The 19,298-nt window shown below is 30.8% G+C and overlaps 1 protein-coding gene across 6 annotated transcripts in view; it reads right to left on the bottom strand.

The window, feature by feature from the left end:
- LOC145246821 (pleckstrin homology domain-containing family G member 5-like) overlaps positions 1-19,298 on the bottom strand; it is a 1,071,747-nt gene that overhangs the window by 654,119 nt on the left and 398,330 nt on the right. For 2 of the 6 annotated variants that reach the window (XM_080108653.1, XM_080108654.1), the window contains exon 1: positions 686-1,515. The exons of the other annotated variants lie outside the window; for them this stretch is intronic. In XM_080108653.1, the coding sequence (XP_079964779.1) occupies positions 686-1,375 (690 nt within the window). In that variant the 5' untranslated portion in view covers positions 1,376-1,515. Of the gene's footprint in view, positions 1-685; positions 1,516-19,298 lie in introns of those variants that run through there. 6 annotated transcript variants of the gene reach the window in all.

The following is a 19,298-nucleotide window of genomic DNA, read 5'->3' as shown; positions in this document are numbered from 1 at the left end:
TGTAGTTTAACAGGTGCTTCAGCAGTTTCATTAACCGTTTTTCCGTAAGTAACGACATTTACCGAGTAGAATACCATTTAACATTTCACAAAAATTCTGTTTACATTGAAGAGGGAGGCATCGAGGGGTAGGGGTGATGTGACGGCTGCGACGAGTTTGATCATCAGATTCGTTGTCAGCGACCTCGAATACCTCTAAAAAAACAAATTAGAGTGGTTGTAGCGTAAGGTAACATTTACCAAAAATTCGATTAAAGTATAATTCGATTTTAAAAAATGCATTTTAAGTAGAAACACTATTACGTACTTACGTGTCATGTCAAAATTAGTATAAACATTTTTTTAAAAATTACGAAAAATGATCGGGTAATAGATGTTAGGGTTTTTTTTTTATTTAATTTTTTTTTTTTTTTTACAAAATAAACATAGATATTAGTGATCTACCATTTTCTGTTTAGAACTGGCGGATTTTTATATTTTGTCAAAATCATTACCTCCCCTAGATTTTAGCAAACAAATATAAAACTTTATAATTCGATTTTTTTTTTATTACTTATAATTAGTTTTTCACTCGATAATTTTCCTTAATGTTTTAAATTTTAACATGACACATAAGTACATAATAGTGTTTTTTGTCTAGAATGCATTCACTTGAAATACAGCGGCGCAAGGACCAAAAATCTCACCGAATGATCCTCTTCGATATCGAAGACGTCTGCTTTTTCTTCATCGTCATCATCCTCTCCTTCTTCTTCCTCGTCGGATGAAAAGAAATGATAGGTTACCGCTTCCCGGTGCGAATGAAAACTTGGAAGGTAAGTAAATCCTTCATCGGGCAAAATGGGTCGATCTGAAACCAAAGACCTGGGAGCATCCCGGTAACAATCCTTCAAGTGTGTGATTTTCCGCGGATGATTCTTATTCATTAGAAAAACGAATCCATCATCATTGTTCTTGTCATCATCATCGTCGTCGTCATCACTTATGTCCCAATCGTCCAGCTGAAGGGCGAGATGCCGATGCAAAGAGGGTCTCCAAGGAGAAGGCCCAACAGGCCCACTCTCGGTGTATTCGCTAAATGCAACTTTTCGTATCGGTGCTGGTTTTTTAGATAAATTTGGGTCTTCCTGCTCGGAGGGATCTGTCGGGGGTGTTGTCGACTTATTTTGATTTCGAAGAATGCCGGGAACAGTTAGCTTTTTAATAGCCTTAGGACTCGCGGAAAGTCCTTGTAGTTTTTCTTTCTCCGGCGCGGTATACTTTGAAAACAACCTGTCGGCAAAGTTGCGCCTCTGGTTTGATAAGGACAGAAACCCACTATCAGCGCTGAGAGGTTTTAGGCGAAGACTCTGAGGACGGAGTTCCTGATGATTCATTATTTATCTATTAATTTTATTTTTTTTTTAATCATTTATAACAGAAGAAAAAAATAAATAATATGATTATTTTCTAAGATAAATGTGGGTAAGTCTTTTTTTTTTTAAGTAGTAATTGCAAATGGGTTGAAAATGGTTTATTTTATAGAGTGAGAGCGTATCAATATCCGTGATTATTATTAAGATCATATTGTAGTATCTGTTCTGTCCCCGGTCAGAGGAGGAGAAATAATCTTTCTAGCTTTTAGCATTTTTTTTTTTCCAAGGTATCTCTTCCTTTTATGTAAAATAAGTTTAATTTTCGTCACAATCAAAAGTGTCCCTTTCAGGGAGCTGGATTTTTGCCATCAAATAACTGAACTTGTGTTTTTGTCCTCGCGTGGTGAAGAATTTATTTAACGAAAAATATTTTTTTATATTATTTTAAGTGTTTCTTTTTTTTTTCTTTTTTTTTCTAATAAGGACTGACGCACCAACATAAAAACACCTTTTTTAAGTTTCACAAGTAATGTCAAAATCTTATTAAGTGTTTTTTAAAATAGTAACGTTCCGGGAAGAAAATTTTTCACTTCATTATTTTAATTTCAAGTTTTCTCTCTTTTCTTTTTTAAATTTAAGACAGATAATTATTGCAAGTAATTCGCATGTTACGAAAACTGAAAACACAGTAATAAAAAAGTGAAAGTGTTTGTGTGTGTGTGTGTGTGTGTGTGTGATAAAGTGATACACAGGGAGGGAAAGGTATAAAAAAAAAAAAAAAAAAAAAAACGGAAGTAAAAAGATAGAAAAAATGTTATTTCTTTTTTTTAGCCGGGCAAAGTGAAGTTAGGACACTATGACCCACAGACAGTTTGATTAGCTATATTATTTATTTATTTATTTTAATAATGGCTTTTAGTGAACACACGAACACCTACCTTCAAAAGAGAAAGTTTGTTATAGAAAACGCGATATGTTAACAGAAATTTCGGTACTAGAGCAATTATTGATTCGTGCTGAAATAATAATATTTAGGAAGCCATTCTTAACATGGAGAGGAGGAGGAGGGTATTTTGTACCTATTCTGTACTTTAACCTTACAATTTAATATAAACAAATATCATAAAACTTTAATTAAACTTGAAAATACTATTTAGAAAATAACGTGGATCTGAGTCAATAAGTGTATTTGCACCGAAATTTCAAATCGAGTTGAATTCTTCAGGAATATTTCATGACATAATTCGGGCTTTCTGTTCAATTTTCGATTGTTGTTATCACCTACCAAGGATGAAATTGAAAAAAAAAAAAAAAAAAAAAAACTTTTGGGAATCCTAAGTAAGACGACCCTTGGAGTGAATGTGGTATTATGGTGTTTGAGAATGCTAGCTAGACAAATGTAAGAAATATTAGGTACAGTGACAAAGATGGCCATAGACACTGCTGCTCCCCACTTTTGAATGGCCTTGTGTCTAATTTGTTTTATGATTATTTTTTTAATTATTGTAAAATTTTCCAAAGAATACAATCGTCTTAAAAAGTTTCGTATTAAGGATTTTTTTTTTTTTTAAATATGGGGGATCAACATTCATGTCATATACCCATAAAACATGACGCTTTAATTTAATAAATAATAATAATAATAATAATAATAAAATGTTAATCCGGGTTCGATCCCTAGTGTAAGCTAGTTAAGTATAAAATTAAAATATTAGATTTAACTCACTTAATTCAAGTGACAACAAAATGTTTATTATCACTAATTTCTAAAGAATAAATAATTAACAGAAAATATACAAACGTTTTTCTTTTTCTCTACAAATAAAAGCAATAGTTTTACATTTAAATTAAAGGGAAAACAGATTTAAATAATTAAAACTTTTAAGTAAAGATTTTTTTTTTCTTGAAGAGAATAATAATTTAAAATTATTTGCAGATTTAAAATTATTTTCAAAGTTAAAATTATTAATTTTAAATTTGCGAATTATTTTAGCATTTATTCCGGTGGCCAAAATGTCCGTTTTCCAAACGTCCATCTACTGATCATTCTCATTTATTACAAAAAAGAAAAATTTTTTTTTTTTTACAAAACTTGCGCTTATATATATATATATATATATATATATATATATATATATATATATATATATATATATATATATATATATATAATTTAGAAAGTATTGTTCTTTAGACTATTGTTCTAATCTCCTTTAAATTATATATATATATATATATATATATATATATATATATATATATATATATATATATATATAATTATATATATATATATATATATATATATAATTTTTTTTCTGACCGAAATTAATAAAACATACTTAATATTTAACAATATTTAATGACAAAGAAACGTTTAAATTTTAATATTAACGATGGATGATAAAACTTGCGTTCACGGGAAATTTATTTAATTAATTTTAATTTTATTAAATTTCTCGTGGAAGATTTGATGCATATTGTATGTTTTTAACGAATATCCTCACGAAGACATTGGAATTAATTAGAAATTAATTTGTAAACTATTGTACAGATTTTTAATTTATGATAGGACAGAGCAAATCCCGTCGCACCTATCAAAAGGAATAACCTTTTGTTGTTATTTATTTATTATTTTTTTTTTTTTTAGCTATATGGAAAACAGTTTCGGCTTTTAATAAATCACATGTGTTTGTTTTTTAAGCGTTAAAAAACACACACAAAAAATAATTGAAAAATGAATAATGTTTGTTTAATCATGAATTTAAACATTTAATTTTTAACAAAAATTTTAATTTGATTAGGGTTAATTTTTTTTTTTTTAATTTTCATTGCTTAAAAAGGAGAACAATGCTTAAATTAAATATTTAAGTCATGGATTCGGCGTAAATTCGTAATTTCTGGATTTTTTTTTCTCTCTCTAAAGAATCACTACCTATGAAGGATAAAAGCCACTCGATGAGAAGGGGATGTTTTTATACGAAATAAAAATAGGAGAAATAAGTGTTTTTTGGTCTTTTAAAGAAAAAAGGCCCAAGTTAATTTCAATAAAAAAAAAATGTTTGAATAATAAATTGTATAAATTTTTAGAATAACTGATCTTTTAGTTTTTAATTGTACTTCAGCGCGAATAACAAACTTGAACGTTCAAACATTTTCTAAAGGCGAATAAAGTAAATATTAAAGTAAATATTTTTTTCAGTGATTAGCTATAGTATTGTTTACATTCTAAAAACAAAAGGGAAGTTTTTTTTTTGTTGTTTCTTTTTTAAGCTATTTTTATCCTGTATTATTTAATTACTGCACCTAAAAATCGCGAAAGTGAGCAATTCTGGAGAAAATCTTGTCAGCTTTTCAAGGACCCAGAAATACAGAAATTCCGCTATTTGGAGGAAAAACAACAATCACCTGCATTTGCTCTGAAATTCTTCTTTTTTTTTCTTTTGTTTTTTTTTTTCTTTTTTGTATGGAATTCAATTGTTAACGTAAAAATTTGACTGTAATTTCTGATCAAAACAAAAGCTTTTCAGTATCCAATTAAGGTTAATTTGCGACTTGGAACAAAAAAGCTCCAACGTTTTCGTTTTCAAACTAAGCAATAAGTTATTTTTTATACCTCAAAAAATAAAAAAATGAATGTTAGTTAATTTTTTTTTTTTGTTTTATTTATTTAACTTATTTTTTAGTTATCTCCTACTGCAAGAACTTGAGACACTAGCGTCGCAATGTGGGATTGAAAAGTCAGCGCCTTCAAGGAAGTGCACTCTGACCTGCAAAAAATGCCTTTGCAGTCCTGTCGGTATTCCCAGGTAAGGGCGCCTCAGGCGATTAGCAATAAACTAAGGCCCTCCAAAAAGAGAGAAGGCAAAGCTTGGGAGGGTGAACCTCCTAGAAATGCACAGAATTAGCATTACATCGCAACCAACAGGGACCAGATCATTAAAGAAATAATTTAATCTCTGTTGATTTGGGAGGCCCGAAGATGAAAATCCCTAGCCAAACTTCAACAATGAAATAATTTTTATATTATACGTTTTACGTTTTCTCTGAAATTTAAGGAAATGTTTGTTTATTTTTTAAGATTTTTACTATAATTTTTTAATTTAAAAAAAAAAATTATTTTATAAAATTTATGATTTTCGATTTTTATGCAAAAAAATAAATAAAAAACTTGTCTGTAAATCCTTTTTTTTTTTTTTTTTTAATTTTTTTTGTTTGTTTTGATTAAATAAAATCAAACACCGAATGAAATATCCATGCTGAAAAAGTTGGCAAAGAAGTGGTAAAATCTCCAATGTTTATCCAAAATTTGTACATTCCACAAAATATATTTTTGAAAGAAAAAACTCCATTATTATTAGGAATGAAACCTTGGTTGAATTCATCAATAAAATATTTGCTTCTTTTTTTTAATTTAAAAATAATTTTTTTTTTTCGTTTTTCGTTTTTTAATTTTTTTTATAACTTTTAAATTTGATAAAATTGATTATCATCCTTTGTGAGCACACAATTCGATAAAATATTAAATTAATTATATTAATTGTTTAAAAAAACTTTTTTTCTTTTTCACTACATAAGCGACTTGAGTTGAATATTAATTAATCAACTCGAGAAATGCAATTATCCCATGATTATTAGTATTGACAGAATTGTGAGAGAAAGTCGAATTCTTTTTCCAACGTGCAAAAACAAAATGTAAAACTATTTTTACTTCTTTTTATTTCTTTCTTTCTTTCTTTTTAATATCTGCTTGAGTAAATAAAGGAAAAAGAAAATGATTTGATATGGTGGAGTTGCGGCAGCAGCAGCTGCTCAGGTACCCCTACACGTGGGTGCAGAGAGAATTGCAAGGTGTGTGGTTTTATGTTGTGTGTGTGTGTGTGTGTGTGTGTGTGTGTGTGTGTGTGCTCCGAAGTAATCACCAAGGTTAAAAAAAAAAAAAAGGAAATGTGACACAAGTTTAGGTGCTTATTCAGATTAGCACTTATAGCGACAATTAAAAGTACAGAAAATACATAAAGGTTTTTATGATGTAACGTACTCGTTAACGAACATATCATATTCTAAAAATCACATAAAGTGATCAAGTAATTTTAATCAAGTAAGAACATCAAAATTTACGATTTTACTACGAAACTGTATTAGACGTAAGGCTAATTTTTGACATCGACACTTCGATTTGAGTTATCCCCCTTAAAACTCCACAACTCGCTTAGTCGGATAATTTAATTTGCTTGAATAAAAAGAAAAGCTATGTGATGCTTTTTAATGTTTCATCTTCGTTCCGTGATTGGTACATAACAGACTTTTCTGCATTTTCTTTCCTTTTAACTGCCGTCATAATTGACAATTTGAATGAGCACTCAAGAGGGTAGAGCGCCAGAGCAGGAGCTCTAGATATATCTAAGGCTTTTGACAGGGTGTGGCATGAAGGTCCTCTCAGGAAAATCAGATCATACAGTATCACTGGACGAATACTCAACATAATTAAATCCTTCCTAGATAAGGTTGTCCTCGACAGGCGTACATCTAAACAATATGATATAAATGTGGGAGTGCCTCAGGGGTCTATCCTTGGACCTTTATTTCTAATATTCATAAATGACCTCCCTGACAAAATTGTCTCTATGGGTATATATGCTGATGACACCACGTTCTATAACAGGCACAACAGGAAAACAAATGAACACATACCTAAGGAAATGGCCGAAACACTAGAGGATGACCTCCAATCTGTAATGAAATGGGGACAAAAATGGATGGTCACATTTAATGCTACCAAAACTAAACTTGTTTCCTTCAATAATTACAAGAAACCTTCTCTACCACCAATTCCAGTGGCCAAAGACTCATTATCTGAAAGTACTTCCTTTAAACTCCTCTGCCTAACGTTCACAGGAAACATGAGTTGGAACAATTACATTGAGAGCATTGCCAGGACTGCTGCAAAGAAGGTAGGCTCTCTCTACCATGCTAGAAAGCTACTAACACCCGAAAGTATACTGTACTTCTATAAGGCCACTATTCGCCTATGTATGGAGTAGTGTTGTCATATTTGGGCTGGTGCATCTGCTGCTATTCTCTCGCTCCTAGACAAGGTTCAAAAGAGAGTCGCCAACCTGATAGGTCGTGAACTGTCATCTAAGCTTCAGCTTCTGTCCCATTGATGAAATGTTGCATCCCTCTGCCTGTTCTACAAGTATTTTAATGGTGAATGCACTGACGAACTGCAAGCACTTGTACCCCCTCGATGTAAATACCCCCGACAAGAAGCTAAATCCTACCTCTACACAGTAAAGATCCCTAGATGTAAGAGAGCTTTCTATTCCAGTAGTTTCTTCTCCAGAACAGCTAGACTTTGGAATTCCCTTCCGGGTCCCTGCTTCCTCAGTTGTTTTGACATGTAGATAGATAGATAGATAGATAGATAGATAGATAGATAGATAGATAGATAGATAGATAGATAGATAAATAGATAGATATGAACATACTTGATATATAGATAGATAGATAGATATGAACATACTTGATATATAGATAGATAGATAGATATGAACATACTTGATATATAGATAGATAGATAGATATGAACATACTTGGATATATAGATAGATAGATAGATACTTGGCTAGATAGATAGATAGATAGATAGATAGATAGATAGATAGATAGATATGAATATACTTGGATAGATAGATAGATATGAACATACTTGGATATATATATATAGATAGATAGATACTTGGCTAGATAGATAGATAGATACATAGATACATAGATACATAGATAGATATGAATATACTTGGATAGATAGATAGATAGATAGATATATATGAACATACTTGGATAGATAGATAGATATATATGAACATACTTGGATAGATAGATAGATAGATATGAACATACTTGGATAGATAGATAGATGTGAATATACTTGGATAGATAGATAGATAGATAGATAGATAGATATGAACATACTTAGATATATAGATAGATAGATATGAATATACTTGGATAGATAGATAGATAGATATGAACATACTGAGATATATAGATAGATAGATAGATAGATAGATAGATATGAATATACTTGGATAGATAGATAGATAGATATGAACATACTTGGATAGATAGATAGATATGAACATACTTGGATAGATAGATAGATATGAACATACTTGGATAGATAGATATGAATATACTTGGATAGATAGATAGATAGATAGATAGATAGATAGATATGAACATACTTGGATAGATAGATAGATAGATAGATATGAACATACTTGGATAGATAGATAGATATGAACATACTTGGATAGATAGATAGATAGATAGATAGATAGATAGATAGATATGAACATACTTGGATAGATAGATAGATAGATATGAACATACTTAGATAGATAGATAGATAGATATGAACATACTTGGATAGATAGATAGATAGATAGATAGATAGATAGATAGATAGATAGATAGATATGAACATACTTGGATAGATAGATAGATAGATAGATAGATAGATAGATAGATAGATAGATATGAACATACTGAGATATATAGATAGATAGATAGATATGAATATACTTGGATAGATAGATAGATAGATAGATAGATAGATAGATAGATAGATAGATAGATAGATAGATATGAATATAGATAGATAGATAGATAGATATGAATATACTTGGATAGATAGATAGATATGAATATACTTGGATAGATAGATAGATAGATATGAATTTACTTGGATAGATAGATAGATAGATATGAACATACTTAGATAGATAAAAAGATAGATAGATATGAACATACTTGGATAGATAGATAGATATGAACATACTGAGATAGACAGATAGATAGATAGATAGGATGATGGCTAGAGAAAATCCAATGAATCAAATGAAAACTTCAAAAAGCTTTTATGTAATAACGCTCAACAAAAAAAAAAAAAAAGAAAATATGTTTTTAAAATATCTGTAAAAATCAAAGTGGATATGTTTCTTTCTTAATTATGCAATACAATATAGCGTGGGTGGGTTGCTCTACAGGTATAAAAAATGTTTATCTTGGTCGAGGGCGCAATTATCATAACTCGTAAGTTTTAAAAATGTCTAGATGGGGAATAATTCTTACACTTTTATTAAAAATATTTTAGCATAAAAAAGAGATGTTATAAAGAAGGTCAAGGAAATATTTAATGAGAAAACTTTTTTCTTTTTTTTTTTTTTTTAAGATAACAATTTCCAGTAACGAGAGTAAAACAATCTATTATTATACTAAATATGAGTCAATCAGTATTTGTTTCCATAAGGCTTTTCCACTTAAGAATACTCGTCTTAGGACTGGTAAAATTATTTAGGTGCTTATGCAGTATAATGAGATTTCAAATAAATGCATTTTAGGTTAAAAAAAATATATATTTTTTTAATTGTTACATATACATTACGTGTCATGTCGAATTTTTTTTTTTTTTTTTTTTTTTTTGCATTTTTACCCCAAGACAAGACAGTGCTACTTTGATGTAGGTGACTACTATCAGAGACATAACTTGCAGGGATACTATGTAAGGAGTTGGGCAGCAAGATGTCTGTTTACATTATACTTGAACTTCTGTATGTCAGTACAATCAGAGAAACAGGGACCCGAAAGGGAATTCAAAAATCTAGCAGTTCTAGGGAATAAACTATTAGAGTAGAAGACTTTCTGGCGTCTGTGGTTCTCTACTGTGTAGGGGTGGGATTTTGCTGCTTGTCAGATTTGTTGGGGGTATTTACATCAAGGGACTACTAGAGTTTGTAGTTCGTCGGAGCACCTACCATCAAAATACTTAGTTTAAATAATTAGTAATAATTCCAAAAATTACAAAAAATAATTACAAGTAAAAATAAAATTTATCAAATTTGATTAAAGACTTTAAAATCCAAGGGAGGTAACTGCAGTGTATAATTTTGGCAAAATAATTGTACCTATTTACTATGCCTCCCCACGGGACAGAGTCAGGGTCGTTTTTTAACGTGGAGAAAAGGTACAAAAATAAAAATTGTCTCAGTCGTGAAGGATTTCTCCTCCACCGAAAGAGAACAAGAAATAGAAGTGCAGCATCTGAAGAACAGATACTACACTTTGATCTTGTCGGACATTTCAAAATATAAAATGGCGAATCGCTAATACCTATTCCTTTTCTTTTTTTCTTGTAAAAATAGTTTTAGAAGATCTTCTACTCGATTGTTTTTCGTCATTTTTTTTTTTTTTTTTCTTATTTCGACATGCCACGCAAATACGTGAGAGAAATTTTTTTTACCTAAACTTATTTTTTTTTAAATCGCATTATATCATCATTTTACCTGAAGAGAACAGTTTGGCATCAATTTCATATCCACTTACGAAAATTAAAAAGAGATAATTATACTAAACCTTATGCCTTGAATCCTTATTCTAATTTTGATCAAAATTAATCCTATGATTTTATGAATTTTTGATTCTAAGAAATATCAGTCATATATTTCTCTTTATCTGTCTGTGTCTTTTTTCAGCAACTAATAGGTCGATCTGGATGAAATTTCGTATGGACATTTGTTATAATAAAGTGCAGCAAACTAAGTATTATGGTATGTTGTCAATGCTCAGTTCAATTTGGCATAGAGCACTCATTGTAAGTCAATGGCCTATAACTTTTGCTCATTTTCAACGGGCTAAAATGTCTAATATACAGGGTTATTTCCTAACCCCAACCCAACGGATCATTATCAATTCTGAAATACACATTCGAAAACTAAGGGTAATAATATAGGTACATTATTTTATTGATTTATTTATTTTTGTAAAATTTAGTGAATGCTGGAGTTTGATATTTGTTTGATGCACAGTTAGGGATTAATATGGATTAGTGTTTAATGCAAAAATGAACACAAATTTAACCATATTACACCATTAATTTGGCATAAAGAATTAAATTTAAGTCAACAGACTATAACTTTTGCTCATTTTTATCGGACTAAAAAGTCTAGTGTTTTAATAATTTAATACCAGAAGGACCTGTGGAAATTCATATGTAATATATTGATGTTGGCAATCTGTAAATGTCCAATGTAAATGGAAACGCTCTGATATTATTGTAGCTCTTTTGTTAAAACTGCAAAAGTATTTATCTAAGCTAGCATGAACGCCCGGCAAAGCCCGGTCGTAAAGTATGCTTAAATATGATATTTTAATTCTTGCAGATTTCGTATGTATTATTATAGATTTAATGTTCTATCGATTTTTATGTATTATAAAGTTGCGATTTTAAAAATAAAAAAATATATCCATATGACTTGAATGCATTAGCTTGAATCAAAACCGAAACCAAAACTTATGAAAAAAATATATGCATGAGTTCCTTCAGCCATAAACAAAACGAAAACTTATGAAGAATTCTTGATAAAATTATTTATAAAAAAAATAGATGACTTAAGTGCCATCAGCTGTAATCAAAACTGAAACCGAAACTTATGAAGAATTCTTGGTAAAATTATTTATAAAAAAAATAGATGACTTAAGTGCCATCAGCTGTAATCAAAACTGAAACCGAAACTTATGAAGAATTCTTGATAAAATTATTTATAAAAAAAATAGATGACTTAAGTGCCATCAGCTATAATCAAAACTGAAACCGAAACTTATGAAGAATTCTTGGTAAAATTATTTATAAAAAAAATAGATGACTTAAGTGCCATCAGCTATAATCAAAACTGAAACCGAAACTTATGAAGAATTCTTGATAAAATTATTTATAAAAAAAATAGATGACTTAAGTGCCATCAGCTATAATCAAAACTGAAACCAAAACTTATGAAGAATTCTTGATAAAATTATTTATAAAAAAAATAGATGACTTAAGTGCCATCAGCTATAATCAAAACTGAAACCAAAACTTATGAAGAATTCTTGATAAAATTATTTATAAAAAAAATAGATGACTTAAGTGCCATCAGCTATAATCAAAACTGAAACCAAAACTTATGAAGAATTCTTGATAAAATTATTTATAAAAAAAATAGATGACTTAAGTGCCATCAGCTATAATCAAAACTGAAACCAAAACTTATGAAGAATTCTTGATAAAATTATTTATAAAAAAAATAGATGACTTAAGTGCCATCAGCTATAATCAAAACTGAAACCGAAACTTATGAAGAATTCTTGATAAAATTATTTATAAAAAAAATAGATGACTTAAGTGCCATCAGCTATAATCAAAACTGAAACCAAAACTTATGAAGAATTCTTGATAAAATTATTTATAAAAAAAATAGATGACTTAAGTGCCATCAGCTATAATCAAAACTGAAACCAAAACTTATGAAGAATTCTTGATAAAATTATTTATAAAAAAAATAGATGACTTAAGTGCCATCAGCTATAATCAAAACTGAAACCGAAACTTATGAAGAATTCTTGATAAAATTATTTATAAAAAAAATAGATGACTTAAGTGCCATCAGCTATAATCAAAACTGAAACCAAAACTTATGAAGAATTCTTGATAAAATTATTTATAAAAAAAATAGATGATTTAAGTGCCATCAGCTATAATCAAAACTGAAACCAAAACTTATGAAGAATTCTTGATAAAATTATTTATGACAAGAAATGCAAGTACATAACAATTAAACAACCCGGATGTAAACGTGACACAGAAAATAACACACACGCTATCATATTAATGTATGAGTTATTTACTGAAATCAAAACTGTGATAGCAAAAAGTATGGAAATAAACTTTTTTTTTTCCTATTTTTAAAATAAAAGTAATTTTATTATGAAATTAAATCTACCAGAATGCAGTTCCCTCGAATAGAATATATATTTTTTTTTTACTCATGTTCACTCCTTACAAAGCATATAGCCACTTGAACGTAAGGGGCTACTATTTGGGGCCATGTTTAGGAAAGATTAACAAGATATTTGTCTATGCGACATTTAAACTTCTGCATATCAGTACAACCAGGGAAGCAGGCTACAGGAAGGGAATTCCAAAGTCTAGCTGTTCGAGGAAAGAAACTATTAAAATAGAAAGCTTTCTGGCATTTAGGGACATCAACAGTCAAGGGATGAGATCTTATTGCTAAGCGGGTTTGTCGGGGATATGTACGTCAGGAGGGTACAAGTGAAATGAGTTCATCAGAACACATTCCATTAAAATATTTATAAAGCAGGCATAGAGTGCATCACTATGCCTGCTTTATAAATATTTTAGTGAATAGTAAATATTGTAGTGATGGGACAGGGGCTGAAGCTTAGTTGATAAAGTGGGACCGATTAGATTGACAACTCTTTTTGGGACCCTATCTAGGAGAGAGAGACTAGTGGCAGATGCACCAGCCCGGATGTGGTACAAATACTCCATGCATGGGCGAATGATGGCCTTGTAAAGGTACAGGATACTCTCAGGTGTGAGCAGTCTTCTATCTCCGTAGAGGGAACCCACCATCTTTGCAGCAGCCTTTGCAATGTTCTCTATGTATTTGTTCCAGTTCATAATGCCCGCAAATGTTAGGTCGAGGATTTAACCTGTTATTTTAAACTGGCTTTCAATTCTTAGCAGATGTAACAGAAAACAAGAAGGGGGGAAAAAAAATTAAAAAAGGCAAAACAGCAAGTACACAACAACAATCTCCAAGGATTCTCATACACTGTTTGTTTGCGTTCTCCCTGCAGCCTCCTTTAATGCAGTCAAGCAGCAAAATATTGCATACTAGCAGCAAGATTTTGCGTTACTTTGCGAGACCGTTACTTTATAAAAGTTGTGGGTGCCACCATCTTGATTCTTTCTAAAACAGCCACCCACCCACCCCTGACAGTTTGATTCCACATGATGCACATCTGCGCAGGCGCTTTAACGGTAAACAATTTCTTTAGTTTCCACAATTTTCCCTACAGCAGATCCTTCCAATATTTTGTTTATTCATTTTTGTAAAATTTACTGAATATGTCTATTTGAACTCACAAACTCACGCACATCCTTAAAGAATTCAAAAAATAAGTTGGATCATGGCCTACTATAATAATGTATAGTAGGCCATGGTTGGATACAAAATACTTTGATAAAAGAACTGCTTTACATCAAATTTTGAGTTAAGTTAAACAATACATTTTAATAAAGATTAGTGCGCGAGTGAACATCAATAATATGTGCTTAATAAAATCCTAAACTATTGAATATATCACTATTAATTATGGAATATATATTCTAGACAACAGGGTGAGTAACGTAGACAAATTATTTTATTTTATTTATTTTATTTTTTTTGCAAACTTTACCATTTAAGAAATACAACTAAAAGGGCACTATTGTAACGTGGCATGGAAGGCTATATGCAAATACTGAACCGTAAGCAGAATGACGTCACGGTAATGAAAAAGAAGACTATAAAAAAAAGAGAGAATGAGGAAAGAAATATCGTAGTACAACAAAAAAAAAGCAAGTTGAAGTTCTTTTCTATTCTTTGTCTGCTTTGCGACTGAGGTTACAACGTGTTGGGTAACCTTACACTATACCCTACAATCAAACAAAAATGTTAAAATTAAAACAAAATAATGATATTTGCATTGCTCATACACGTCCTGGGACAGGTATTTTTCTGGTTTTACTTCTTTTTCTTTTTTTTTTTTTTTTTTTTTTTTTTAGTGAGACGTTGGAGAATATTTGTTAACACCTCTGCTCTATTAAATATGATCAGCAGCCTTCTGTGGGTGTGAAACATACACAGGGGGGGAGGGGACATTAAAATCATTCCATCTTACACACCCATGTGTGAAGAGGAATGTGCTGGGGTGTTTTTTTTATTTTATTTATTTACTTTTTATTTATTACTTTGTTTTTTACTTGTGGGTCACCACTTATCAAGACCCGAAGGCCACTGGAGGATAAGGGTTAATGAATGTAAGGTGGTAGTGAAGTAATCGTTAATGATGTAAATTGGGTAGAATTTGATTATTTATGAGGACGACTTAACAGGAACTTGTTTACATTAGATTCGAAAACTACCATGTTGTATTTAGCCAGGAAGCATGCCAACGGAACAGTGTTCCAAAGGCATTCAGTTCTGGGAAAGAAGCTTTGTTCATGGAATCTGCGTTTACATTTAGGCACAAATAGAAAGTGGGGGAAAATCATATATAGTGGTTGTAGATAGTCGAGTGTTTTTTTTGTGAAATTTTGGCAAACCTGCAATATTCTGGAAAATACCACCAACTCATCATCTGCTAGTGTAAAAAAAAAAGTTAAAAACACAATCTCTATGTCATAAAATTATGTTAGCCATTAATGCGTGTGCATGTATGCGTGTATGTGTGCGTGTGTCCGCTTCTCTATATGACATACATATTATTATTTTATCTATATGATGTTTCTCTTTGACTGTTTATCTGTCTGTTCTACTTCTTCTGGAGAACTATTGGGCGATCTGGATGAAATTTTGTATGGACCTTCGTAATGATAACACTTTGTTCGCTGATAAGGTGCAGCGAATCAAGTATTATGGTATTTGTTTGATGTACAGTTGGGGATTAATAGGGATTTGTATTTTATGCAAAAATGAGCACAAATTTAAACATATTCAACCATCAATTTGGAATAAAGAATTCATTTTAAGTCAAAGGGCTATAACTTTTGCTCATTTTTAGCGGACTAAAATTTCTAGTGTTTTTATCATTTAATATTAATGAGTTATTTATCGAAATCCAAACTGTGATAGAAAAAAGTATTAACACAAACTTTTTTAAAATCCTATTTTAAATATAAAAGTAATTTTAGTATGAAATTAAATCTACCAGAATGCATTTCTCTCAAATAGAATATAACTAGCAGGCTATTGCCTAGTCATAAAATACGCTTAAATATGATATTTTGATAATTGCAGATTTCGTATTTATTATTATATTATATTGGACCCAATTTATTATAATAATTTAAAAAGTTTTTAAAAAAAATGTCTCATGTGCCACCATCAAGAATCGAAACCAAAACAAGCTTCTCTCTTTACGTCATCAACATTCTGATCCCCATCTGGCATCAATTAGAATGAATGGCTCTCGTCTTGGGGAGGCCTCAAGTTTTGACAGGCTTCTGGGCTTGACCTTTACTCCTGATCTTAAATAGAATACGTACATCAAATCTGTTGCCAAGGCCGCTGGAAAAATGGTCGGATCCTTCTATCGATCCAGTAGATATCTCACTGCTGATGCAATTCTCTATCTATATAAGAGCCAGATACGTCCAAGGATGGAATACTGTTGCCACATCTGGGCAGGAGCTGCTAGAAAAGACTTGTCCTGCCTCGATAGGGTTCAAAATAGACTTTGTGGCCTGGTGGGAGATGTCCTTTTCTCTTTGCTGTAATCTCTATCTCACAGAAGAGATGTTGCGAGTTTGTCTCTGCTTTATCATTATTTTCATGGAAAGTGTTCGACCGAGCTTCAATCTATGGTCCCCCCTCGCCAAACTTTCACAAGAAACACTAGACTAGCTGAAAACATTATCAATAATTTTCCCCACTCTTTATCTGTGCCTAAGCCTAAACGTAGATTCCATGATCAAAGCTTCTTTCTTAGAACTGCATGCCTGTGGAATTGTCTTCCGTTTTCCTGCTTTCCAGCTGTCTATAATATGGTTGTCTTCAAGTCCAACGTGAACAAGTTTCTGATGAGCCGTTCTACTTAAGTTAACAAATTTACCGAACTTCCATTACTATCGATTACTATATTGTCCTTTTGACTACTCTACACTCTTTAACCCTTATCCTTGATTGGCCTATCGGCCTTGATAAGTGGTGACGCCTATGTAAAAAAAAAAAAAAAAAAACGTTTAGCTTACGATTTACTTTTTCCTCTGACGTTATTGCCTCAGTTATGAAGACATGTTTGATGCAAAGCTAAAAATCAAAACATGAACCAATAGTTATTACATTACACAGGCATATTCATAATTCGGCTACCACCTGGAAAATTCAATTTTTTTAATTTTCACATTTTTACATGGATTTTCCCCGCCTAAAACCCAAATATAAAGTTTTGCATGGGTTCGATTACCCTATATATACAGTTACATGTCTGTAGACCAAAAACTGACAGAAGTTTGGTAAGCAAAACTTTTTAAACAAAAATATATACGCATACATAAATATATGTAGAAAGAGGTTTGTGCTTACTACAAACTTTTTACGCAAATATTACACAAATATAATTCATGTGGAATATCTGCATGAATATAATTACACATAATAGTTAACTAAAGATGATCATCTTATAAGAAAACCGAAAAAACGAATAGGGAATTAATTAAAATGAATGTTTAAAAGAATATGCAAATTAGCTTGGTCTTTTACAGATGAATGCAATTCCACAACCCACATATAACAAAGTCGTATTTTCTTTTTAAATAAATAGAAAAGAGGGTTTTTAATCTGACTATCAATACACAAAAAAAAAGACAAATTTATAGGAGTACTAGCAGGAAGACCCGACGTTGCCCGGGATTGAATGAAGATCAATGAATATTTCACACTCCTATATTTTTATTGTCATCAAAATCCGTGAAATCGCCCCGGAAAATGATTCACATGCCTCCATGCAGTGACTTAGTCCAAAATATGTTATTCTACATTGCATTCTGGAGAATCTACTGTTTGTTTTATAAAATTATTTTATATAAACTTCTTTCTAGTTAACAAAAAAAAAAACATTAAGAAATTTATGTGTGGGGTTTGAACCTACAGACCATGTCATGCAAAAAAAAACAAAAAAAAAAAACATAAATTTTCAAGTCTTATAAAGTTCTTTGCAGATAATGAAAAAAAAAGAAGAAATCTATGTGTGGAGTTTGAACCTACAGACCACGTCATGCAAAAAAAAAAAAAAAAAACATGCTATCAACTTACCCACAGTAGAATTCTCACAGCCCATAGTTCTATCATTGTTGGTAAGCGACGATATGGAAAAAATGACTTTACCGATGATAGATAAATCAAGATAATAGTTTGGATTATAGGTAATTATCGAGAGTATTCTGAGACAAAACTTAACTAAGATCACTCTCAGACTTATACACTAAAGTTTTGTAAATTTTAAAGTAAATCTGTTCAGCCGTTTTGGAGTTGCTAAGGAATGAACTCGCACACACACACACACACACACACACACACACACAAAGTTGTATTTATATAATTGTTTTCATTCTTAGCAGATCCTCGAATATATATATTTAAAAAAAATTCTTATTCACCCCAAACAAAGTATATTTCCCTTTTACCACTAAGACGTCAGGGGCAATATACCTATACTGTTGGAACTATGTCTCCAGGAACACTATATAAGGAGTTGAACATCACTCAATAAGTCCCAGTTCTGACACATAGATGGTGATAATGTGATAAAAACCCACGACTGTTATAAAGTACTAACTTAAAAATGACCTGTGTCAAAATTTTGGACCAATCAGATTAATAGTTTAAAAATTACAGTTATTTAAATTAACCTGGTGTTGCAAATTTTCAAAACCGTAGAAAAAGTCTGAATTTCGTATATTTATTAAACGTTGCTTTTTGATGGAAATAAAATACTGTACAAGCAAAGCAATAACTTGATATGTTATTCAGAATCTGTTCCATCAAAAACAACGATTCAGAAATGGAATGCTGACTTTAAACACAATTGTATAGACACAAATGATGCTGAATCAACAGGTATCCCAAGTTCGGCAGTTCTTCATGGAAAGCATAAAAAAAACTGCACAAACACATTTTTTCATTAAATCGTAAATTTAAGCTGCATGAAATAGCAGAGAAGATGAAGATGAAAATGAAGATGAAAGGTGAAGATGAAGATGAAGATGAAAGGTGAAGATGAAGATGAAAGGTGAAGTATTCACTATTTTACATGAACATTTATCGATCAGAAA

This window comes from Euprymna scolopes, chromosome 24, assembly GCF_053919585.1.
Source record: "Euprymna scolopes isolate OS-2025 chromosome 24, ASM5391958v1, whole genome shotgun sequence".
NCBI classification, from domain to species: domain Eukaryota; kingdom Metazoa; phylum Mollusca; class Cephalopoda; order Sepiida; family Sepiolidae; genus Euprymna; species Euprymna scolopes.
Note: the sequence above shows the minus strand (reverse complement) of the source record. Positions and strands in the feature narration are given on the sequence as shown.